Genomic DNA, 27,427 nt, shown 5'->3' on the forward strand with positions numbered 1-27,427 from the left:
TTGCTTGTCCTTCTTGCCATCTTTGCTGCACAGTATCTTTGACTTATTTCTATTTTCCTTTTCCTCGACACTAACACCCTGGTTTCCTTCCCCTTGCCAACTTAGTTTAAATCCTCCCTAACAGCTATATTAAACAATCCCACCAGGACATTATTATCCTTTGAGTTCAGGTGTAACCCATCATTTCTGTATAAGTCATACCTCCCCCAAGATAGATCCCAATGATCCAAGAATTTGAAGCCCTGCCCCCTGCACCAGTCACTTAGCCACACATTCATCTGCTTAATTCTGCTATTCTTACCTTCATTAGCGCGTGGCTCCGGCAGTAATCCTGAGATTATTACTCTGGAGGTCCGGCTTTTCAATTTTCTTCCTAGCTCCCAGTAATCTTCCTTTAGGACCTCCTCTCTTTTTCTGTCTATGTCATTGGTACCAACATGTACCAAGACTTCTGGCTGCTTGCCCTCTCTCCTCAGAATATTCTGGACCCGATCCGGGATATCCCACACCCTGGCACCAGGAAGGTAACACCCCATCCGGGTATCCTTGTCCAGCTCGCAGAATCTCTTGTCTGTTCCCCTCACTATGGAATTCCCTATAACTACCACATTTCTCCTTGCTTTCTTGATCACGGCACTGGACAGAGTGCCAGAGTCCCGTTCGCTGTGGTCTTCCTCTGTCAGGTCAACCTCTCCAACAGTATCAAAAATGATATATCAATTGCTGAGAGGGACTGTCACCGAGGTGCTGTCTACTACCTCTCTATAGGTATTATCAATCATCTCCTCACTTTCCCTAATTAGCTGGAGGTCATCAAGTTGCTGCTCCAGATCCCGAACATGGTCCTTAAGGAGCCTCATCTCAATGCACCTGGTGCAGATGTAATCCTTGGGGAGGCTGGGAGTCTCCCAGGGTCCTCCACATCTGGCACTCCAAGCACAACACTAATCCCAGATGCATACCTCTGATGCTACTGTTATTACTGAATAAATAAACCTGTAACCTCCCCCTTTACTATAAGACTCAATGGTCACAGGAAGCCTCTCCCGTTTCCGCCTAAGCCCGTTCAGCCAAAGCCCTATCACTCTGTACCTTCTCATTCCGCTGCCTGCTGGATATGGCGGTGTTCTTTTTAAACCTTCTGCGCTCTGAGGTCACGCGCCTGTGCAGTCGTGCCTCTTTTGTCCCAAGTAGTTAAAAAAAATTACCTGAATTTTCTCCAGAAAAATGGCGACTTACTGCTCTGCCTGCTTGCTGTGAAAAAGATTCCTAAAGATAGTAGAACAGTGAAGCAAAGTTATTGTAAAGGCTAATGAGATGCTTTACTCTATTAGCTGGGGCCTTAAAAGATAAGTGTAAAAGGTGTGTGTTCACTGGTTTTGATCATCTGTTCAATAGTTTGAGGACTGCTTACAGTTTTGGTTACCACATGACATGGTGGTATTTCTTTATGTGCAGAAGACATTTACAAAAATGTTGCCAAGACCAGAAAATTTTACTATGAGAATGGATTGAATAAGTTGGGGTTCAAATCAGAGGAGGCCGAGGAAGATTTTTGATGAAAGAGAGGATTAAGTAAATAGAAAGAGATAGTAAATAGACCGGCCCTAATTCCTGTAACAGAGTGGGCAAAAATTTAAAATAATTGGGAGAATGGTTAGAGGAAAGATGAGAAAAATAAATAAACCTATATAGTGCGGGGATGTGAAAAGATGATGGAGGCAGAAATCCTTGTTATATTTAACTAGTACTTGAATGTCTACTTGAAGGGCTATGGACTGTAGGACAACAGATGGAGTGGAAGATAGAATTTGGCTTTTTCTTCGGCTGGCAGGAATACAATGGGCTGAATGGTCTCTGAGTGTAATAAATTTTCAGTGCCTTTGATTCAATGTACTTCAAGTTGAAAAATACCATGGATTGGAGCAACTCCAATTAATGACATTTGTATGATTATATTTCTTTTTACCTACAATATATCATACAAATATCACTGGCACACCCTTACATGCATTGGTGTGGAGAAAAAGCAGAAAGGACGAAATTTTGGCATTGTGCCTTATGTGTCTGAATATTAATATATGTGCCTTAATATTAATATCCATGATACTAATATACATTTTTCAGAAATTTTCCCTTGGTCTTTGATTTTTATGGAAAGTAAAACATGGCTCATGTAAAATTCATGTCATCACCAGACAGGAGAATATGCAACAGATGAAGAGGAAGAAGAGATGAGCCCCATGTTCGCTAACAATGACATGGCAATTGAAGTTTTTGATCTAGCGGAAAATGAAGATATGCTTTCGCCGGTGGAAATGGATCCTGAAAAGCTGGTGCACAAGTTCAAGGAGGTATGAAGGACTATTTAAATATTCTGCTAAATGTTCACTGCACCTTTGTTTTGGTCATGCATCTCCTTCACATTTTCTCACTCTCTGCCTCTTCTCTGTCTCTGTGGTTATCTTTAAACCTGTGCTAATGCTATTCAGCAGGCAACCCCTAGAGGGCTCAAGCAAGTTGGTCAAACTGGGGAGGAAGTCCTTTGTCTCCACACCGTGTTATACCAGAGTAATACAGTTAAGATCAAAAAACCATTGCAATAGTAGACATTACTGCAGCCTGATAGATCCCAGTCACTGATATACATAATTGACTGGTGTTAAATTGGCAAATTGTAATAGTTGGCCAAATCCTGTATGGGTGATTGAACTACTAGGTTTGTCATCCAGAGGACTGGACTAGTGATTCTGAGACTTAAAATAAAATACCACTGCAACTGTACAACTTAACCAAGCAGTTTTTGTAAAGAAGACTACAGAAACTATGAGTTTACTAATGTCCTGTGGAGAGGACATTTGTCACCTGAACCAGTCTGGCCAATTTGTGACTCCATACTGTCCTACATACTTAATTGTTAAATACCCTCTGAAATGAGCTCCCAAGCCACTCAGTCATAGTCTAAGGACAATTATGGATGAGCAATAAATGCTGGTCATGACAGTGAGATTCAGATCCTGTGAAATGGATAGAAAAACAGAGTGGGAGCTATTATTACATCTGAATGCATTAGGTAGATACAAAGCATACAGTCACCCCTGAAATGTCTTGTGGGTGGAGCTAGTTTCAGAGGAGATAGCAATTTAGACATTTTGCAGATTACCCTGCTTTTGGCCTCCAATTATATCCACCTGCCTCACCCAATAGAGTTTCTCTTTATGGGGACTTCCAGAATGTTGATGGGAATCTCACCAAAGGTGGTGCCATTAAATATCATGCACAGGTGTTAGACTCAATTTTTGGTGATGATTGTTCGTTCAGCACTTCTGTGGTGTGAATGTTAATCACAATTTACCAGCCCAGGATGACAGATCTTGCTGCTTGAGGGCATAAGGCAGTTATCTGATGAATAGTACTGGGGGTGAACCTGATGCCAAGTCTGACCAGGGCAGCAAAGGATGGTTGGGCCTACGGTAGTAGAACTTCTGTAACAATGTCTTGGACTGCAAAACAAATAGCTGTAGATCAGGAAACAGGGCAGGGATCCTTTTGACCCTAGAAGGTAGAGATCTTTTATACGAGAACACAACCTGCTTTTGTTTTCAGCCAATTGTTTGCCAGTGCTGTTGGTGACTACAGACATCACCGATTCACCTATCAGTTCCATCCAAATGAGGGCAAGTAGAATCTTATACTCCATTTTCTATTTTCTATGCTTAATTTCTACCTTCCTAATTACTGGCTTAATTTAAACAGGGCTCTGATGATATAACAAGGATGGTGTAACAGTGCTGAAATTTACATCAAGCTACTGCACTTGCTAACAGGCTAACTGACATTTTGGGATAGTGCACATTGAACTGCACGTGTACTGGCTCCAGTGCTGCCAATTTCACTGTTGCATATTTCAGGACAATATTGTTTCATACGTGGCACACATCACATTCAAGATAGACATGCATGGAGATGAGGAGGAGTTTCTTTAACCAGAGGGTGGTGAATCGATGGAATTCATTGTCACAGGTGGTTGTGAAGGCTATTGGCTGCATTTAAGGCAGAGTTTGATAGATTCTTGATTCAGTTGTGGCGTGAAAGTTTACGGCGAGAAGGCAAGAGAATGGGGATGAGAGGGAAATCAATCAGGCGTGATCAAATAGAAGAGCAGTTTCAATGGGCCAAATGGCCTAATTCTCCTATGTCTTATGGTCTTAAAAGTGGGATCACCGTTTATGCCAGTGACATCATATGATTCAAAATTATCAAATTTTACTGACAAAAGAAACCCATTCAGTCCATTGTGTCTGCTTGCTCCTCAAAAGTTCTAATCACTTTGCCTCATTCCCCCATTGCTCTGCAAATACTTCCTTGCCACTCATACACTCTACTCTTAACACTATGAGATATTGTGTGATATCCTGAGATTATGAAATGCACCACATAAATATATGTTCTTTATTTGCTTCTTACCTTCTTAAACTGTTGTGTTCCTTATGTCTTGCAGCAATATTCTATTACCTGGGCCTGGTGAAGATCTCTAAATCCTTATTAATTCTGATATCTAGAACTCACCTAAAAATGTAATGAGTTAACCCCAGAATTAGGATGTGCAGGCATGTCTTGAACATTTGAATTGTGGTCTAGAAGTGAAGAATAATTTAGCATTTAAGTAAATAGTAAAGTGTATGCATCACCAAGCAAGGAGGTTGAGTACCCTACTCCAGGACACTAGTCCCAATCTCGCTTATCAAGATTAAGACCAAGCTTGTTTATTTACCAAACTTTTACAAGATCCCCAAATTTTTACAAGGTCCCAAACTAGTAGCTGTTGGGAAAACCCTTGAAGACTCACAGGAAGGCAATCTGAAACAGTACATCTGATTATGGTACTGAGGGTTGGGGGAATACCAAAGATTCCTGTGGCAAACTCCCATTCCCTCTCATTAATTCCCTACCAGTCACTTGCCTCTTGCTCCATTCTTGTTTCAACACTGGCTTCCCCCAATTGCCCTCCTTTGTCTTAATTATCCCCAACCTTTGCCAAAGGACTACCATTCCCAGAAATACACTCCTTCCTTTGATTGCTTCCCTCTTTCCCCCACACTCTCTACCTCCCAAACTCCTCAGCCTGTCACCTTTCCCTTTAGATCTACTTCTACTGACAAAGTCTCTGGGGAAACTTAGCAGAATTCTGAACTACTCAAGCCTACCCAATTGTGCAGAGTTGTTCATACCCTACATCCAGTTCACTCCAGCACTCCAGTATTTTCCAATGTCACCTCAGTCTGTGGCAGGATTGGTAAAGTGTTTTGTTCCTCAACAAGAATATTCCCTAAAATTGATTGATAGGAAAAATTGAATTGACATCCATTCTTTATATAGTATTGCCCTTGACTCACAGGGCAAGCCATACTGCTTGAGGGTTAGAAAATGAATGGAACAGAACATGCAGATCTATAATATAAATGATAATATTGTGTTTTATTGCCAGCTCCAGATAAAACACGCTGTAACTGAAGCAGAGATTCAGCAGCTGAAAAGAAAGGTATGTATAGGAATTAGATTGTTTTTAACCTTTACAGATGAAAAGTTAACTAGCATGTAAAACTACATTTAGCACTTGATGAATTTTCTCAAGGTGTTTCAGAAACCTATACAATACTTCAGTATGATTGATTATAAAAGGTTTTGTTTAAACAGCTGCATTAAGATTTTAGAGTTTTGGATTTGTGGACATTGTCAGCACTGATTTAAGGAGTTGACCATTTTTAGATTGAGTATTGTACTTAAGATGCAATCATTTCATATCCATTCTAAGCAATCACACAGTCCTGTCCTGTTTCTTTCCTGAAAACCTGTCTTCACTGGTTCTGTGTCATTAATAAGAAATAAGAAAATAGTTTGGAATAGATTAGAAATTTGCTTGTTTAGGTCCTGTTTTTCATCCGAGTCCAACTCAGACTGATCTTCTAAGTTGAGTTAACCACAGTCACGGCTTCTTAAGTAACTGGTGAGAACTGTCAGAAGATGCACCAAGGTAGTTGCCACAATACATGTGTTGATGCAATTGCCTCTTTGAATGTCTTTGAACACAATGGTCTTCATGGGTTACACAGGGACTTGATGCAGGTTCAAGCTGGACTCCTCCATGCTTTGTGAAAGCGCATGCAAGCTTACTGCAGATTGCCCATCAACCTGTTTCAGCAGACTGAGCCGTGAAGGCTGACATCTCACCCACTAACCATGAGGTGGGACTTTGTCCTTTGAGCAGATACCAGTCAGATTCTGCACAGGCCTTGTGATTCATGGACTGAAGAGGCTGTGTACGTATATATTTTGTATGACATGGAAGGCCATTCAGAATCAGAATCAGGTTTATTATCATCAACATGTGACTTGAAATTTGTTAACTTAGCAGCAGCAGTTGAATGCAATACATAATATAGAAGAGATAAAATAATAAATAAAATAATAATAAATAAGTAAATCACTTACAGTATACATATATTGAATAGATTTTAAAATGTGCAAAAAAAAAGTACTGTATATTTTAAAAAGTGAGGTAATGTCCAAGGGTTCAGTGTCTATTTAGGAATTGAATGTTAGAGGGGAAGAAGCTGTTCCTGAATCACTGAGAGTGTGCCTTCAGCCTTCTGTATCTCCTACCTGATGGTAACAGTGAGAAAAGGGCATGCCCTGGGTGCTGGAGGTCCTTAATAAAGGACGTTGCCTTTCTGAGACTCCGCTCCCTAAAGATGTTATAGGTACTTTCTAGGCTAGTACCCAAGATGGAGCTGACTGGATTTACAACGCTCTACAGCTTCTTTTGGTCCTGTGCAGTAGTCCCCCATACCAGACCTATGTAGTTCACATTAGAACATTCTCATCAATCCCGTGGCCCCACTTACTTCGCAGTTATGTGATCTCCCTGACATTACCCATCAACTTCCAGTTCACCTGCCACCCTCCACGCTAGAGGCAAGTTACAGTAGCCCACCAACTCTTTTAAGCTTCCTCGCCTCATCCAACCTATAGAATGAGAAGGACTAACCACCTCTTCCACTTCCGGTTGAGTGCCAACTTTAACTTTTGGTACCTGAATTGAAAGATACAAGATTCATTGTTTAGACAATGCAGAGTAACACAGGTGATGAAAATAATGATGGTTTATCGGATGTTAGGTGATGATTCACTGAACTGTGGTATAATACAAGACAGAAGCCAATCAATCTGGCAACCCTGAGATAATATGGGAGTCAAAACAGTCACAGCGAGAAGTGAGGGTCATTGAAGATCAGCCTTTAAGGAGGATTATACTACATTACCTTGCTCTTTTTCTGTAACAGATTACAAAGACAAATATACCCCATTCTCTTGCGAAGGTAAATCTGTATCTGTAATCTGTTAACTTGAATCTATTACCACCAAACTTTCAAATAGAACTTCAAAATCCAAGCACTCTTTACATAAATAAGATTTTCTTCTTGCCAGCATGAAAAGTGCAGAAGGAACTCAGTGGGTCAGGCAGCATCTATGAAGAGAAATAGCAGTCAATGTTTCGGGTCGAGACCTTTTATCGGTCCGTATTCCAGCATGTACAGTGTCTCGTGTCTCAATTTTTCTTCTTGCCACTCCTGTTTCTTTGCTAAACCCCTAGATTCTGCAATTGAATAAGCAATAAAACTCTAAGTATGTTTAGTGTAAACTCTATTCTGTATGAAAGTAAAAATGCTTCTGATTCAATCGGGGTTGATTTTCAGACTGTTAATTTGTGTCTCTGTACAGCTTCATTCAACAGAACAGGAGAAAATGCGTTGGCGAATGGAAAAAGTCCAGCTGGAGCAAAGTGTTGAGGAAAACAAAGAGCGGATGGAGAAGCTGGAGAGTTATTGGATGGAAGCCCAAACTCTTTGTCAGGCAGTGGATGAGCATTTGAAAGAGACACAGGCCCAGTACCAGGCCTTGGAGAGGAAGTACAGCAAAGCAAAACGCTTGATTAAAGAATACCAGCAAAAGTAAGAAGTGCACTTTTCAGTATCAGGGGAATTTTCATCCCAGAAATGTTTTCACCCAGAGGATGTGGACTGCACTGCCTGAGGCATTGTTGAAGGCAGATACTCTCAGGACTATATGAGCACTTGAATTGTAGGCTATGGTAAATGGGATTAGTATACATAGATACTTCATGGTCAGCAGAGACATGTGGGCCAGAGGACCTGTTCTGTGCTGTATGACTAGGTGAGAAATAGGAAATAATATAAACCTACAGTATTGATAGGAAAGCCATCAATTTTAATAACATTTGGAGCTGATTAAATAATGTCCGCAGTTTTAAATCAACTTATGTTGATGCTTCGAAACGGCTAAAAATATGTTAGTTAGTATTAACTCCCTTTCATTATTATATGCTAAATCCATTTATCCCACATGCTCAAAACAATGAAAAATATGAGCAAATTTTAAAAATTATTGTAACAGTGTTGTAGTTATGCAGTGACATGCACAAGCATGGTTAGTTTTGGATGTAGATGAAGTATATGTTACAGTAGTGCTGGAAAGTTTGTGAACCCTGTTGAATTTTCTCTATTTCTGCATAAATATGACCTAAAATCTCGGGGCTCTGGAGACAGGCAGATTGAGGGTCGGTGTCGCGACAGGAGACCCCGTGTGTCGTCGGGGGAATCGGAATATCTGCAGCCGTGTGCCCAGAGGCTTGTGATCTTTGGGCACAGAGTTCGAAAAAAAAACGATGTGGCAGACTTTTAACATCGTAAACCATCGAGTTGTTTGTTATGTCTCCCCACTCGCTGAGAAAATGGAGACATCCCTTTCTCCCTTATTAGGAAGAGAGAGAGAACCTGTGGTATGTCGAATACCAGGTGAACGATGTAGTCTTTGGAGCAACTGCAAATCTTTGCTCGTGCTTGAGCGCTCGGTGGCGGGTGCCGATGCTCTTTTTTGCCAGTGGGAGAGGGGGGGATTGTTGCTTGCTGCCATTTACACACAGGAGGGAGGGGACTTTGGGGTTCTAACATTTCACTGTCGTTCATTCTTTGGGGCACTCTTCTTTTCGTGGAAGAAAAAGCATTTCAGGATGTATGTTGTATACATTTCTCTGACATTAAATTGAACCTTTGAAATATAATCAGATCTTCACGTAAACTTAGATGAAGAACCCCCAATTAAAGAAATAAACCAAAAAAACATACTTGTTAATTTATTTATATAGAAAATTTATCCATTATTACATGTATTTGTTGGAAAAAGTATGTGAATCTTTGCTTCCAGTAACTGGTATGACCCCCCTGTACAGCAATAACTTCAACCAAGCATTTCTGGTAACTGTTGATCAGGCCTGCACATCAGTTTGGAGGAATTTTAGGTCATTCCTCCTTACAAAACTGCTTCAACTCTGAGATGTTGGTGGGCTTCCTTGCACGAGCTGCTTGTTTCAGGTCCTTCCACAACATTTCTAAAGGATTAAGGTCAGGGCGTTGACTCGGCCATTCCAAAACATGAATTTTCTTCTTTTTAAACCATTCTGTTGTTGATTTACTCTTGTTTCTCAAATCATTGTCTTGTTGCATCATCCAGCTTCTATTAAGCTTCAGGTGATGGACTGCTCCCCTGACATTCTCCTGTAAAATGTCTTGATACAATTTTGAATTTATTGTTCCCTCAACGATTGAAAGCTGTTCAGGCCCTGAGGCAGAAAAGCAGCCCCAAACCATGATGCTCCTCCCACCATGCTTCACAGTTGGGATGAGGTTTTGGTGTTGGTGTGTAGTGCCATTTTTCCTCCAAACATAGCGATGTGCATTTCTGCCAAAAAGTTCAATTTTTTTCTCAGCTGTCCACAGAACATTGTCCCAGAAGCTTTGTAGAACATCCAGGTGGTCTTTTGCAAACTTGAAACGTGCAGCAATGTATTTTCGGAGAGGAATGGTTTCCTCCATGGCGCCCTTCCATAAACACCATTCTAATTCACTGTTTTTCCTATAGTGGACACATGAACAGAAACTTTAGCAGACTCTATGGATTTCCGCAGGTCTTTTGCTGTTACTCTTGGGTTCTTTTTCACCTCCTTCAGCATTGCACGTTGTGCTCTTGGTGTGATCTTTGCATTCCTAGGGAGAGTAGCATCAGTACTGAATTTCCTCCATTTGTAGACAATTTCTCTTACTGTGGACTGATGAACACTCAGGTCTTTAGAAATGCTTTCTGTAGCCTTTTCCAGCTTCATACATCTCTACAATTTTTCTAAGGTCCTCTGAAAGTTGTTCTGATCGAGGAATGGTGCATATAAACAAATCTATCTTGAGAAGAGCAGGCTCCGTCAATAACCTGACTTGGTGTGTCATTTTTTATAGGCCAGGGCACCTCTACACTCTACACCTCCAATCTCATCTCATTGATTGGAACACCTGACTCCAAATAGCGTTTGTAGAAAGGCATTACCCCAAAGGTTCACATACATTTTCCAGCAAATACATGTAATATTGGATCATTTTTTCTCAATAATTAAATGAACAAGTATAATGTTTTGTGCTATTTAATTGGGTTCTCTTTATCTATTAATTTATCTGTTTCTATTTATTTTCCCTTTCCATTATTTTAGCAATGCTATTAACCAGTGAAATAATTAAAGAAAGTAATTCTGGTCAATTGTATTGTATTAATCGTTTAAAGGTGCAAAGAATAAATCATGGATTATTATTTTCTGCATCTTTGAGAAATAGAATTGAGTTATCACTTTATCCTCTGATCTACTGGTGAGTACATTCATTAGCCAACAATAATCTTTAATTTTCTATGAGTAAGAATGATATGTCTATAGCTGGTGAGGCAGGGAAGAATTTCTCTTTGCCCGATATATAATCAGCTCTATTTTGAGTTGCTGCAGTACTATATAGAGAAAAAAATCTTACCTTACACAAAGCAAGTGAAGAGTAGCAATCTAAAAGTTGAAGGAAAAGATTAACCTTTACATGAAGCTGAAAAATTGAACTTTTGTGATCCAATGTTCAAGGCTGCCACATGTATACAAGTTGAAACAATTATGTTGCTTTTGGTGATCACCATGAACAACCAACCAGAGTTTTAATGTTTTGTTTATTTACAATTGCAAATGTAAGTCATTATTATATAAAATGTGACCAAATTATGATGCCTTCATTGCCAAGTTTAGTTTGGTCCTGCTGTCATACCAGTAGGGAGTAGGTGTGACATGTTTCTAACTTTTCTCAAAACATTGACAGCAGATTAGCAATTCCTCTGAACTGAGTATGTTTCATTTCCATCATTGCATCTAAGATTTTTGATAAGTCCAAACAACCAGCCCCTCCTCGAGTAGAAACTTCTCCTGATTCCATGAGAAAGTTGGTAGATACACTCTATTGTGGACAGAATCCCATTGCCTCACTGGAGAAAAGTGTTTCCACAGTTTGAGATGGATTTTTGTGATTTACTAAAGAAATGCATAATTTTTCGTAAATGTTGAATGGATTTCTCCTGACCCAGAATTAGATTTATCACACCGTATTTACTGATAGACATGGTTTTATGGTTGTCTTCTCTAAGCAATTTAGTTCTATATTGTAGGCTGCCTCAAATATTTGAACATTATACCAGGACCAATTTCCTACAGGTGACAGGTGAAACTGCTGGTGCTCAGCTCCTGAGTTTAGTATTACCTTAGGAACAACGTTCAATCCTTCAGACATTCTTTAAACTAATTTCCCAATCTTATTTAGATTAGACTGAACTGTCTCCTTGTTTTTTTGGTCGCTACTTAAGTCAGCAGCAGTATAAGTTGACTGTACATATGCTTGCAACATTTAAACTTTTACAGCTCCTATAAAAAAAATTTCGACAGTCCTTGTGGATGGTGATCGTCAGTTGTTCATCACTCGAAGACGAGAGAGTAGTCATGGAATCTAAGGGTGAATTTTATTATACAGGTGGTTGAAGTCTGGAATGCCCTGCTTCAAGAGGTGGTGGAGGCAGATACCCCTCACTACATTTAGCAAGAATCTAGACAAGTAATTGAGTTGCCAAGGCATAGAAAGCTATAGACATAATGTGGGTAAGTGGGATTAGTGTAGACACATACAATGGGCGAATGGACCTGCTGAGCCTGTTTCGGTATTGTACAAATCTATGGCCCTATTAAGCAGTAAAGTGGATAGTTAAATGTAGTGTTCTACATCTTTAAGAAAGGAGCCCAACTGCATTTTGTCACATCCCTTGCCTACTTATTTCCATTATATCTTTCAACCTGCTTCCTATGGTATTGTGATCAAAATTAATTCTGTGCCCATCCCTCCCATTGCCCTGCTCCACTTATGTTCTGATTCTGGGTGAAACTGTAAGCATTTCAAGCACTGTTTCCTAAAATGCCATCTTTACTCCTTCCTGTATTGTTAGACAGGAGGTCTGGTTCAAACGTGATCATGACTAAATACATTAGCAAGATGTTACATTGAAACAGTAATCGCATTACAAGATGGCTGTTCGTCAAACATAAATCATTCACTGTACTCAGGAGATGTGAAGGGTTTTGTAGATTTCTCTTGTTTTTCTTCCTTTTCTAAAGAATGGTTGACAAAGTACAAATGAACAAAATTTAAATCTCTAGCATCATTTGTAACATTCAACTGCATCGTTTCAGACTATTGTATTATTAAAAACCTGCCAATCTCTGATCTGTATCTGTGGGTGCAATTTGCTTCTGAGCGTTTACTGAGCTACATTGTGCGTACAGAAAATTATTCAGCTCGTGCAATTACATGAGCTTGTGCAATGATGCATATTTATCATGTTACTCCTGTTGGACATTAAATGGATCATGGTGTTAAAGGTGCTATGATCAAACTTTCAGTTTGTAAAGTTACATGCGAACATTTCATATGCTCATAGTATGTCCCTGTGTGCACTACATTTATATGGATAGTGGTAGTCGTATTCTTAATACTCAAGTCATTCTTACAGAAAGAGGAATACAATATAAGCATATTAAATTTCCATATATCTGCTTTGCCAATCAAAGATATTACTCATGGCATAACTGAATGAAGCCTGTCCTTTGTCCAGAGGTTTAACATTTGTAAGTTAAAATTTTCTTTTTATGGGTTTTATTTTTAGGGAAATAGAGTTTCTGAAAAAGGAAACAGCTCAAAGAAGAACATTGGAAGAAACAGAAAATTCACATAAAGAAGAGATTGAGAAGCTTCAGAATAAGGTATGGCTGCAGACTGATGCTAATAGAATATTTACCAGTGAAATTTGTACTGTCTATCTTGAATTGTCATTATAAATTGCCTTTAATGTCTTAATAGTCCTTAATATTTTATATTTGACATTACATTGCTATGACATTCTAAAAGTTTAAAATATATTAAGGAAATAAGAAAGACAAGTAGGTCCTACAGCCAGAAGTGCCTGTTTCATCATTCAGTATCAGGTCTCAACATCTGCATCAATTTCATATTATCACAATATCCTCTCATTCCCCTAAATGGTGCCCTAAGATCTATTAATTTCGGTCTTGAATATACTTCTCAGATGAACCTCCAAAACTCTCTGGTGAAGCAAATTCCAGAGTTCTCCCCTCCTTATCCTCATCTCAGTACAAAATAAGGACTCATTAATCTGTGAGTTGCCAGGGTAGACACCTCTTGGTCTTTACAATTTTAACTCCTCAAGGAACAGTACATGTTTGAGGGAGATCATCTCACTGGTTTTCCTCCAAACTCCATAGAATATTGGTCAATTCTACACAGTAGCAATGTATAGCCCAGTCTTCTCATTCAGAAGGGCTTGCCTTTTAGGCTTGAAATATCTAATGTCACATTAGCTCTGCATGTTCAGTTTGATATTTTATTCTATGTAGAACATTACAGAGCTTGAGCACTTAAAATCCATTTTGTAACTGATCTTTGAGGAGAAGCTCACAATTTATTCTTTAAATGGAATGTTTATTTTTTGGAAAAGCTATTAACTGGAGGATATTCTTATTCATAGGCAGTTCCAGCTTTGAAACTTAAATATTCCATTCATCTTTGCTCTACTTTGATAGGATTATCTACATACAGAAGTTTGCCTTATCATCCATATAATGTAATATATTTGTAAAGTGCACCTTTAGTTATAATGCTGCAAACACACCCTTGACAGTGCACTGCTGTGTGTTAGCACTCAAGATTTGGAGACACCTGTTTTTCTTTGAATTCACTATTGCCAGGACAAGCAAGGATTCTTGTAACCCTACAGCATCCTTTACAGGAGCAGCTGATCACTCACTAAAGTGGTCTAAGGGCCAGATGTGTACCACCTTACTATTTTTAACTGCAACAACGTAGTTATCTTGTCTCCTGGCAAGTATTTGTATACCAGTCAACGTTACTTAAACAGAAAGTTGGGCAATTATGGCACTGCCATTTCTGGGAGCAATTGGCTGCTGTGTTTCCTACATTTAGACTAAACTTCAAAAGTGCTTCATTGGCTGTAGTTCACTGTGCAGGATGCTCTAGTGCAAGATTTTATTTTTTTGAGAGAGGAGGAGGATAAAGAGAGAAAGGAAATATATCAGGAGCCCACATTAACACGGAACTCTCCATTTTGGAACATAGTAAGGAACATTAGAAAGGACATCTATGCAATAATATAACTATACCTCAGTGAAATATGCCATGTGCCAGATGGCCTTGGAGTAGGGCAAGAATTGCATTGCAAGTAGTCACTGTGTCTGGTAGCAGTGAACTTTTACTTGATTGTCTTCTTTCAGTTATGTTAAACAGCACAAAATTTGCCATTTGTTATTCTGTAAGGAGGATCTCTGAGGATCTATTTGTATTGGCAGAGGACTAGACTGATTGCTAGAAATTTGTAGGTAAAGAACAGACTCCCCAATGATATAGAATGCCATTGATAATGAACGTGTTGACTACTTTGCCAGTTTTGTCCTGTGGAAGAGATTAAATAAATCTAACTCCATCTATTTCCAACCATTGACAGCTGGCGACCCTGACATCACCATGGTGCACTTGTTATGTGCCACTATGTTCTGTTAGGGGCATTTCAACCTCCACAGCAAACCAGAGGGTATCCAGAAAAACCACCTTTTTAAGCAGTGCAGGCTAGCTTTAACTTTTACTAGCGCATTATTGGAGTTCTCCCACTGAGATAGTGAGCCAGAGAACAGCATATTTAGTGGTGATCGAATGTGCACAGTGAGTGTGTTACAGGCAGTGGACAAAATAATTGCCAATGGTGATATTTGTGAGAACCATCTGGCTGTACCCCCGACCTGTCCAGTGAATTCCAGGGGCAGCAATCACCTACTGTCTGTAGTATTGTCTATCCTGGACATCCTGCAATTACATTGCACGAGGAAGATATATAATCAGATCTCTTTACCATAAGCAATGCACAGTCTATGTTAGAAGATGTGGGATTTGTTGAAACCAAAAGATATGCAAAGAAAATACTTGTGTGCAATTGTTCATTGAATTGTGCCAACAAAGATATTCAGATATACTGCTGGAGTTCTATTTAAAATTAGAACAGATCTGTGGGTCTTTCCAGAGATGCTGCCTGACCTGCTGAGCATTCTGAGGATTTTCTATTTTTATTTCAGATTCTCAGCTGCTTTTTTTATGGATTTCATTTATTGTGGAATTCCATTTGGTTTATTTCAATTGTCTTTTCTCTGGTTTGCACTGTTGTTGGAGTTAGGGCTAAAGTCACAATCAAGAGAGTTCTCACGAGATAAAAACAGACTTCCATTGTATTCTTCCGTTTCTGCAAAGTGGAAGAGTCCACTATAAGGGCACTGAATAGGCTTTCATTAGATGCCCTGTGTCCTTGTTTCCAACAGACAGATATCTTTTGTTGTTGAGGATACCAGTCTTGTCTCATTTCCTGCAAATTTATTTATATTTCATCAATTTCTGTCCCCAGTTTACTTCCACAAGAAGTCATGTGCTCACCATATTTGCATTACAATACCCCAATCCCTACCTGACAATCACCCTGGGTAGTTGTTTTCCCAAAAAAGTTTGTCTTATTTGGCTGTTCATTTCCTGGCACAGAAATGGATTTGTATTGCTCAGAGGAGTGGGTAATTAACTATTGGGCTGAATCGTGCAAATGTTCTCAGGAATGGCTCTATTGAAAACCAATGCTTCAGCCATGGTAAGGTCTGGAATCAGCACACTGAATAAGTTAAGTCTTTCAGCATCAATCCTTCAGTAATTTGACCACTTGATTACCATCTAATTGTCTGAAGGCTAAACAGTTGTGATCTATAGACAGTTACTGATTTATTTATTCCATTTGTGAAAGCAGAATAGAAGTGGGAACATTGACAACCAGTTGTACTCAGCCTCTAACAATTGGTTCTTCTAGGAGGTGAAAACAACCAGCAGGCAGTACTCTGGCAAGTGTTTAACACCAAGGAATTTCTGCTGTTTACGTACATGGTGTATCATCATGATGAAAGTGAAGAGTTAATCTTGCCTTACCCACATCAATATACATTTGTATAATCCAAGACCTACTTCTTGTGATACTGTCCTTTCCAGTCTATTACTTTGTCATACACCCCGTAAAAGGCCATTCAAACCATCACATCACACTGACCAATGGGCATCCATTCATATCAATTCCATCTTCTAGCATTTGGCCCATAGCTTCTATGTCTCGGTGATTCATGTTTGATTTCATAATAGAAATCACACTAATTGAAGTAACATTGCCATGTTATTGTTGTTTGCCCTTATTGAAGTTGAAATCATTGCATTTCTGATTTTATTTTGTGCCATAGAAAGTTAGCTAGATTACTGAAATTCAGCCATATCTCAAAGAGTCAGAAATCAATGTGGTGGACGTTATTGTAGTTTGGTCTAGCATTTGGGCTAAACCAAATCTATTCTTTACTGTTCATTTCTTGTATTATATACTTATTATTACTTTATGATAAAGAAAAGGCTATTTGGGTCATCAAGTTAATGCTGGCTCTCAAAGCAACTCCATCAGTCCTATTTCTCCACATTTCCCTGTGACATTACCTTGTACAGACCCTGGGCATCATGAGGCATCAGGCACATGGTATTTGAGCCATGTGGTAGAGGCAGCATAGAATTGGCAGGTGAGGCTGGGCCAAAGGGTTAAATAATGGACTACAATCATGAGATATCTTGCATGAAGAATTCAAGATAAAATTTTTATTGGGGTGCTAATTAAATGATTAAATCATTAAGTGATTTCACGGCAGAGATAGAACCTTATTTCCTCTTACAGGCACATACACAGCAAGAGATGTTACCTTAAAGTTAGAGCCAGGCTGTTCAGAACTGAAAGATTTCTTCATAGAAAGGGTGGTGGAAATCTGGTTGGATTTTTGAGAAATGTGGAAACACAATAATTGTGATTCACATCAGCCATGCACAAATTGAAGGGCAGGGGAAGTTTGAGGAGAAAGATGAATTATGTTGCTTTGACTTTGATTGATGCTCACAAAAGCACATCAAGCAAATGCAATATGGCAGACCACCAGATGTATGCATTCATCCTAAGGTTCAGAAATTCAAAAGTGAAAAAGGTGTGCTACTGGGGGGCCTTCCTTAGAAAATCAGGGCTAAAGGGGTTTGAAAGAAAGAAAAGAACTACGGTGGTGAGAGAATGATAGAATTGAACTAATAAACTGGGAGTTTGAGACAAAGTTGGCCTGTTGGATCTTGATAGCTATTGAGAGGGGTGGCAACCATCAATTGGGATTGTGTTTGGCTGAAACAGTGGCCAGTGATCATCAATTGGGATGTTTGTTGCTGCTTTGAAGAGACTTCAAGGGGTAGAAAAAGAGTTAGGTAAGTAACTTACTGAAAAATGACTTATGTGCATTAGATCAAATCACTTTTAAGATTCAAAGGTGTGGACATCACAGGCAAATTGAAAACATGCTTGAGCAGGTCGCACTGAAAATCACAGAAGAGGTCTCCAGGCATGTGTAGCTCAGAGCCCACTTCATGTGCCTAAAAGATTCTGTTGATATTGGATCGGGCACATAGAGGATGCTGGAAACAAAATATTGTGGATTTGCAATCCACTTGGTAAGTCTTGGATTTCCATTAGCCTTTTTACTTTTTAAATAGAACTGCATGGGCAAAATTCTTTCATGGCACTAATGTTCCTATTTCTGTCAATGAGCAGAGAGTATGTTGTCCTGTAGGTGTTCTTGCTAATGACCCATTAGAAGATGGCAGAAGCAAACTATTTCCAAGCCAAGAAGGTCAGTCTTTAGAACCTGGAAAATAAGATTAAGGTCAGGGTCTGCTCTGAAGGAAGGTGATCTTCCTTAGGCCATTTTTAATTGTGTTGGGATTTATCTCCTTCTTGTACTTTCTGTTAACATGCATATCGTCCAATTCTTATTCTTTATGCAGGTAACAGAACTGGAGACAAGCATAGAGTCACTGAAGAACTCCAATGCAATTTAGATGGGAAGATAGCATTACATCACTTATATTCAAAATAAACATTTATGCAGGAGCAACCGGTCTTAAAAAATGATATTTTCTTGTTTGTTTTCTTCTGAAAAATTTGTACCAGTTGCACTCAGTGCAAGAGGTTGTGCTTAAGGGAATTTTTGCATTATTGTCTTACATGTATACAGTTTGCCAAGTCACTTTCCAAACATATGGCCAAATTGAATTTGTCCAGTGAATATGAATGGGTTGCAATGAACTGGTCTGCACTAGATTGGACTTGGTACTCAAGCCACAGAACTAGTAATTTCCCATTCGGCTTATTTAGTTTTAATAATATCAAAAGGCTCGAACAAATGAATGTTCACTGGAGGCATTCTCATTGCAGAAGTAAATTGCAAGTTTTTTGTGGGTCACAAGTCCTTGGTGACCTATTGCTTAAGAATACCAAGAGGTCTAGCCTGCCATTACGTCATGTGCAAGAAGGCACATCTTCTAATGACTGAGATCAAAGGCAGTATGTTTTTCTCTTGTTATATGTGTGATTTCTTTTCACAGATTGATGTAAACAATTGTTCTTTTATCTATTCATTTTATTTCATTCTGTGATTAAGAGCATTATAGCACCATGCTACCAATGCTGATGTCCTTTTATATCTGAGTAGTGTGAAGGTACCAGTACCTGTCTTAATAAAGATTGTCTTTAGACGTGTAATTTTAAAAAAATATAAACCAAATTTCATTAATTTGTTACTGAACAGGTGAATATGAAGTAGAATTAAACAAAATGTATAGAAACATTGGAAAGGAAAGTTGAATAATGATAACTGTAATGGACTAATGGAGTAGATGGTTACGAAGTTAATGAAACTAAAAATGTTGCATTTTGCAGTTTTTTCCTATTGTAACTGCTCTGATCTACCAGGCTTTATTATTCATTCCTATTATTATTCATTGTGCCATACTTGGTAGATCTTCCCACTTATTGTCATTACATATGTACAGAAAAAGGTGGGTGTTTGTGTAGATGTTTGACTGAAGCCCATGTATTATGTAGTATAAAATTTAAGAACCAGAGTGCACTGTAAAAAGGAAAAAAAATACATGGTCAGAACAGTTTCTGGAGCTGTGTATTACAGATGTTAGTGTCTGATGTTGTGTTTGAATGAGCTCTCCACAGGATGGAGGATGCTAGTGCAAGGAATATACTTAATAAACCATTCCAGCACAGAATCTATTTAAGAATGAGATTTACCTCGCGCTACCCTTTTATCACCACAAGTTTATGCCCAAGAGTAAACTAGCTCTTCAGTTTTGCATTTCATTTTAAATGAGGTTGAGGTATCTCGTTGATCTAGACAAAATCTGAGTTATATCATATAAGGGAGAGGTGTGCTTCTCCCATTAGAGACCATAATAATACTCAGGTGTGTGAAAGACTTCACCTTTTTTTCCCCACTTGTTACCATTGCCATGGAAAATGAAGGGGATACATTACAACGAATCTAACACTGGAGTATGTTTGACATGGTGCTTGCTATTGTTTAAATAGGAGGATGTGGCATTTACATAGCTGCCTTTCCAATCTGTAATGTAGGCAGATGGGAACCATTCCATCTATTACCTGACAAAGTTCCACCCAATGCCAGAACCAGCACTGTACTAGAGCTTTAGCTTGTTTTATATACAGCTTTGTAGACCGTAGATGTAGTTGACATTTAGGCACTATCAACAAACTGATAATCCATTGCCCAGAAAAGCAATGCATATGGAGATTCCATATTAATTAGGTTCAATGGGCACAACAAATGCTCAGCAATTTATCTTCCACTTTGTTATGTGTTACATTAAACTATTCTTTTAGTGGTACAAAGTGTCATCATCATAAACAACAGTAGGAAGTAACTTGATGTAACAAATTGTTTTACAGAGAACCATATGAATAAAAAAGTGAAATAATATCTGTATAAAACATTTGATACTGTGAGTAACTTCTTTCAATCACTGAAGTAGAAGAGTTACTTTCTAACCAGATAACTATACAGTTAGCATTAATGCTGTAGGGGCTGAAATTCCAACAGCGCTTTTCATCAATGAGCCACACTAGTTTCCGCTTGCAGACTTGAGCCATTCAATGCACCTTGATCCAGTGGCCTAGAGAAAATTTGCTGGACATCTGCATATTTGGGCCTTTCAACATATCCCGGATGATGTGCTCATCTCATTTGAAGTGAACACTGAAAGAATCCACCTTTTATTGTTTTGTTCCAGCTGAGTTATCCAGTCCATGTCACTTGGCCCTAGTGCTCAATGGCTTAACCCCACCCTGTGCTCCTAGACATGATACACCCACCATTCGATATTACAAGATGGTCTGTGCAGTGCAGCCCTTAAATGGTTGCTGATACCCTGATGTTCAGCCCTGCCACTCTCAGAAACCAATTCAGACTCCCATCATATTACATAGAAAACCTACAGCACAATACAGGCCCTTTGGCTCACAAAGCTATGCTAAACATATCCTTACCTTAGAAATTACTAGGGTTACCCACAGCCTTCTACTTTTCTGAGCTCCATGTATCTATCCAGGAGTCTCTTAAAAGACCCTATCATATCCACCTCCACCACCATTGCCGGCAGCTCATTCCCCGCACTCACCACTCACTGAGTAAAAAACTTACCCCTGACATCTCCTCTGTACCTACTCCTCAGCACCTTAAAACTGTGCCCTCTTGTGCTAGCCATTTCAGCCCTGGGAAAAAGCTTCTGACTATCCACACAATCAATGCCGCATCATCTTATATACCTCTATCAGGTCACCTCTCATCCTCCATTGCTCCAAGGAGAAAAGGCCGAGTTTACTCAATCTATACTCGTAAGGCATGCTCCCTAATCCAGGCAACATTCGTGTAAATCTTCTCTGCACCCTTTCTATGGCTTCCACATCCTTCCTGTAGTGAGGCGACCAGAACTGATCACAGTACTCCAAGTGGGGTCTGACCAGGGACCTATATAGCTGCAACATTACCTCTCGGCACCTAAATTCAATTCTACGATTGATGAAGGCCAATACACTGTACACCTTCTTAACCACAGAGTCAACCTGCACAGCAGCTTTGAGTGTTCTATGGACTCAGACCCCAAGATCCCTCTGATCCTCCATACTGCCAAGAGTCTTACCATTAATACTATATTCTGCCATCATATTTGACCTACCAAAATGACCCACGTCACACTTATCTGGGTTGAACTCCAACTGCCACTTCTCAGCCCAGTTTTGCATCCTATCAATGTCCCGCTGTAACCTCTGACAGCCCTCCACACTATCCACAACGCGCCCAACCTTTGTGTCATCAGCAAATTTACTAACCCATCCCTCCACTTCCTCATCCAGGTCATTTATAAAAATCACAAAGAATAGGGGTCCCAGAACAGATCCCTGAGGCACTCCACTGGCGACCGACCTCCATGCAGAATATGACCTGTCTACATCCACTCTTTGCCTTCTGTGGGCAAGCCAGTTCTGGATCCACAAAACAATGTCCCCTTGGATCCCATGCCTCCTTACTTTCTCAATAATCCTCGTATGGGGTACCTTATCAATTGCCTTGCTGAAATCTGTATACACTACATCTACGGCTCTGCCTTCATCAATGTGTTTAGTCACATCCTCAAAAAATTCAATCAGGCTCGTAAGGCACAACCTGCCTTTAACAAAGCCATGCTGACTATTCCTAATCATATTATGCCACTCCAAATGTTCATAAATCCTGCCTCTCAGGATCTTCTCCAACAACTTACCAAACACTGAAGTAAGACTCACTGGTCTATAATTTCCTGGGCTATCTCTTCTCCCTTTCTTGATAAGGGAACAATATCCACAACCCTCCAATCCTCCGGAATCTCTCCCATCCCCAATGATGATGCAAAGATCATTGCCAGAGGCTCAGCCATCTCCTCCCTCACCTCCCACAGTAGCCTGAGTTACATCTCGTCCAGTCCTGGTGACTTATCCAACTTGATGCTTTCCAAAAGCTCCAGCACATCCTCTTCCTTAATATCTACATGCTCAATCTTTTCAGTGTACTCACTGTAAGTCATCCCTACAACTGGCAGGATCCTTTTCTGTAGTGAATACTGAAGCAAAGTATTCATTAAGTACCTCTGCTATCTCCACCGGTTCAATACACATTTTTCCACTGTCACACTTGATTGGTCTCTCACGTCTTATCCTCTTGCTCTTCACATATTTGTAGAATACCTTGGGGTTCTCCTTAATCCTGTTTTCCAAAGCCTTTTCATGGCCCCTTCTGGCTCTCCTAATTTCATTCTTAAGCTCCTTCCTGCTAGCCTTCTAGTCTTCTAGCTCTCTATCATTACCTAGTTTTTTGAACCTTTCGAAAGCTCTTGTCTTTTTGACTAGATTTTCAACAGCCTTTGTACACCACAGTTCCTGTACCCTACCATCCTTTCCCTGTCTCATCTGTACCTATGCAGAAATCCACGTAAATATCCCCTGAACATATGCCATATTTCTTCCACACATTTCTCTGAGAACATCTGTTTCCACTTCATGTTTCGAAGTTCCTGCCTGATTGCCTCATATTTCCCCTTATTCCAATTAAATGCTTTCCTAACTTGTCTGTTCCTCTCCCTCTCCAAAGCTATGGTAAAGGAGATAGAATTGTGATCACTATCTCCAGAATGCTCTCTCACTGAGAGATCTGACACCTGACCAGGTTCATTTCCCAATACCAGATCAAGTACAGCCTCTTCTCTTGTAGTCTTTTCTATATATTGTGTCAGGAAACCTTCCTGAACACACCTAACAAACTTCACCCCATCTAAACCCCTCGCTCTTGGGACATGCCAATCGATATTTGAGAAATTAAAATTTCCCACCACAACAACCCTGTTATTATTACAACTTTCCAGAATCTGTCTCCCAATCTGCTTCTCGACTATTGGGTGGTCTATAAAAACCACCCAGTAGAGTTATTAACCCCTTCCTGTTCCTAACTTCCACCCACAGAGACTCCGTAGACAATCCCTCCATGACTTCCTCCTTTTCTGCGGCCGTGACACTATCTCTGATTGACAGTGCCACGCCCCCACCTCTTTTGCCTCCCTCCCTGTCCTTTCTGAAACATCTAAAGCCGGGCACTCTAAGTAGCCTTTCCTGCCCCTGAGGCATCCAAGTCTCTGTAATGGCCGCAACATCATAGCTCCAAGTGCTGATCCACGCTCTAAACTCATCCACTTTGTTCATGATACTCCTTGCATTAAAATAGACACATCTCAAACCATAGGTAAAGATCTTATTTAATCCAACAAGGCCAGGTCAATGGGTTTAGAATCTTGGTCCCATCGATCCCACAAGACCAACTGAAATGTTTGGTTGGAAAGGCAACTCTTGCTATAGGGCACTGGATAAGATGTTGAAAATCCACTGTCAAGTGACATCCCTTTGGAATGTTGTTCCATGAACGACTGAATATTCCTAACTGCTAGCTGAACCACTGCAGGAGCATGAATAATCCCCAGCAAAGCCAGCAATCTGAGTTCCACCATAATCTACTCAATACTTCTGGATAAAGAAGGCAGCTTGCTTGTGTGCAGCAGCATGGGAAACATGAGGATAATACATTTATTTTGGAATTTATCCCTGACTGGCGCTATATGTCACAGTACATTGAAATTTGCCTGTGAAATTCATTCAATTGGCATCAACTCAATAGAACTTAATTTCCAAGGCAAGGTGCAATGCACTGACACAATCAAATGGTACATTTAGCAGGACCAAACAGGGTAAGAATTTCAAGGCTTTAGTTAAAAACAAAATATTTTAAAAGCTGCTACTTACAAAATGTGATTATTTTTCCATCTGTGGTATTCTAGAAGGGGGTGCAGTGTGTGTTGTACTGACACGCTACCCCTTCAACTCAGGAACTTGGTTTTGGAATCTAGTCTGACGAAATGAAACTCCCCTTCCTTGTCTCCAAGTGTCTGAAGGGAATGACTTGTGGCCTTCTGAATCCATTTCATAAGAAGCAAGAGCCAACAGTAATTATCATTAAATTGGAAATCACAGTGTGAGATTAATCATAGAGGAGAGAGGAAGGGTAGAAATTAGAGCAGGGATAAGAGTCAAAGCAGTAAGTATATAGAGGAAACATCTTGTTCATCTCTTATGAACACGTAACTTACCTTGCAAACAATCCACATCCCTCACACTGATGAATTTTGAAATGACTGTTATCTTCCTTGGATATTACAGTGGACATTTAGCAGACTAACAACTGAACTGTTGAGTTGAAACAGCAGGTTACACATCAAACTCAGTTCTTGCTTTGACCTGCCAGATATTCCTTCGGTTGTGGGGAGAGATAGAAAACACTGAGCCATATTGGATTTTTGATAAATACTTTTATTGTTGCAGATTGTTACAGTTTAGAGGTTTCATAGCCAACTGGTTTGCATAATCCTTGTGCCCACTGTTTGAGATTGTATTGCAATTGGTTAATTTCACTTGCGTGTATGTGCTAATTGTATTTGGTGAAATGTATACAACTTCAGAAAAAGTTAAATTGTTTCTTTTATGGTTTTCAACCATGTTAGCTGAATGTTCATTAAATTTCCTGTTATAAGGTATAACCTAGCTTATATGAAGTTATTAATCTTATGATACTTTTTAAATTGATTAAACTTGTTCAATTCAAGTTCAAGTTCAATTATCATTCAACCATACATGAAAACCCATGAACACCCAATGAAACAGTGTTACTCCAGGGGCAAGGTGCAAAACACAGTACACAGTACTAACAGTCATACATAGCATAAGGCATATATCACACATATAAGATGGCAAGCAAACATACAGTCACAATAAATAAATATATAAGCACAAGTCCCTGAGTGACATGTCCTGTAAATAGATTGTGTATGGCTGCTGTTGGCAAGAATAAGCAGTTCTCAGCATGTCATTCCACCGATCGAATACTGGAAGGCAGCACTGATGGAAGGGGCCAGCCCTCAACCCAGCACGGACACCACGCTATACCGCCTCCGGTATCTCCTCTCCTGGACTACTGCAACAGGCAAGCCTGTGCCTCAAGGCCTAGTCCTCATTACAACTGAGGCCATACTGCTTCCCCGCTTTGTTTCACCAATAATCAAGGGAAACAGACCTGCAGCATTTTATATTATCATTGTCCTTACAAGAAAAATGTCCAAGACAATCACTCGCTGTTAGACTGCAGCTTCTATTGCTTCATAAGTAGTGTAGTGAGGATCTTTTGAAGTATCTGGTTGGAACAAATGAACTTGTAATGTCTGGACGATGTTTTGCTAGTACTGGGTAGGCTTCTTATGATATTCCCCTCTACATTTAAATTAAATTGCCTCTCAAACCTACCTTATATTGAGCATTTCCTTAACCATTACATCATACCTTTTAATGAGGTGTAGTATGATTCATATGAAGCAAAATAAAATTGAAAATGGCACTTGTTTTATCATAAATAAAAATTAGTTGGATTATTATTATTGACACATGTACTGACATACAGTGAGAAACTTTTGCATGCCATCCATACAGACCATTTCATTACAACAGTGCACTGAGGCAGTACAAGGGAAAACTAAGATGTGTCATTTCATGTTTATGTACAATTTTGTCCTTACTTAGGTTCTATTATCTTCAGAAGTGACATACTGTTGCTTTCAGTAATGCCATTATGCTAGTGATGCGATCTGAAATTTAAGATTATTTTTGCATTGAATTCATTACAGCATTTCCCTGCACAATTCCTGTGAGCTATTCCTATGGCGCAGCAGTGATTCATGCTGTGTTCTTGTAAACAGAGAAAAATAGAGGTCATCTCATCGTGCCTTATCCTGCTACCCTTTTTCAAGTTTCTGCTGTAAAGTAGCATAGGTGTAGGCCTACAGTACATTACCTGCTCATCCTGCCATGTCCTGAGTTGAGCAAGAAGCTAGCAGAAACACTGATTTGATAATGACCAGATAATCAGATGGTAATTAAGAGACAAATGTTGCCCTGGCTACCAGAATAACTCCCTTTCCCTTTCTTAGAACTGTGACTTATTTTACACATACCCAAGAAAGCAGATTGGACCTCATTTAATTTTTTTGTCCAAAGCTTGCTGGCATCTCAAATCATTCAGCACTCCCTCAATACTGCTCTATAACCTAATGGCTTTTAAGACGAGTGAGTTTTGCTCTGCACTCATCAAGCAAGCCCACTACCCAAAATTACATCACGGAACACAAGATTGGGAAATGTCAGGATTTAGTGTTGGCCGAGTGTTAACCATTCTCGGCGAATATTGGAATTGATGTATATGTCTAGTCTGTGTTCTTGTAAGTCAGTGCTTATTGCTGTTGTGAAGATGGTTTTCTCTAAACATACTGTACATCAACTGCATAAGATTGTGAGAATTTCGGATAGAATTTGATAAGAAAGGTTTACTTTCATGGTCTCAAGAAGCAAAGTACTTCACAGCCATTGAGGCATCTTTGAAGTGCAGTCATTGTTGTAAAATAGGACACGCTGTGGCTAAATATGTGCACAGCAAGATCCCAGGAACATCAGTATAATTATAATCAGCTAATCTGTTTTTGTGATAATGATTAAGAGTTCAATGTTGCACAGGTTACAAGGATAAGTCCCTTTCTCTAAAAATACTGCCAAAAACACTTTTACTCACACCCATGAGAGAAGATGGGAGCCTAGTCAATTTTTCCTTCAAAGAATACACCTCCATTGTCATATATTGGAATCTCAAATAATTCACCATTCCTTCAGTACTGCACTGGAACCTAGTGACTTATTTAGAGTATTCAGTGTGGTTTACTTGTCCAATTGACCCATATTGAATTAATTTGTCAATGTATTTGTCAGCCCATTTGGCGTCATTGGTGCT

At 39.5% G+C, this 27,427-nt stretch overlaps 1 protein-coding gene across 2 annotated transcripts in view; it reads left to right on the top strand.

Moving 5' to 3' along the window:
• Window positions 1-27,427, top strand: part of LOC132384937 (neurabin-2-like) — a 239,285-nt gene that overhangs the window by 203,233 nt on the left and 8,625 nt on the right. The window contains exons 7-11 of one of the 2 annotated variants that reach the window (XM_059956592.1): window positions 2,199-2,354; window positions 5,489-5,542; window positions 7,783-8,012; window positions 13,141-13,237; window positions 18,441-19,601. In XM_059956592.1, the coding sequence (XP_059812575.1) occupies window positions 2,199-2,354; window positions 5,489-5,542; window positions 7,783-8,012; window positions 13,141-13,237; window positions 18,441-18,494 (591 nt within the window). In that variant the 3' untranslated portion in view covers window positions 18,495-19,601. Of the gene's footprint in view, window positions 1-2,198; window positions 2,355-5,488; window positions 5,543-7,782; window positions 8,013-13,140; window positions 13,238-18,440; window positions 19,602-27,427 lie in introns of those variants that run through there. The other variant, XM_059956593.1, reaches the window with a different exon arrangement.

This window comes from Hypanus sabinus, chromosome X1, assembly GCF_030144855.1.
Source record: "Hypanus sabinus isolate sHypSab1 chromosome X1, sHypSab1.hap1, whole genome shotgun sequence".
Lineage (NCBI taxonomy): Eukaryota > Metazoa > Chordata > Chondrichthyes > Myliobatiformes > Dasyatidae > Hypanus > Hypanus sabinus.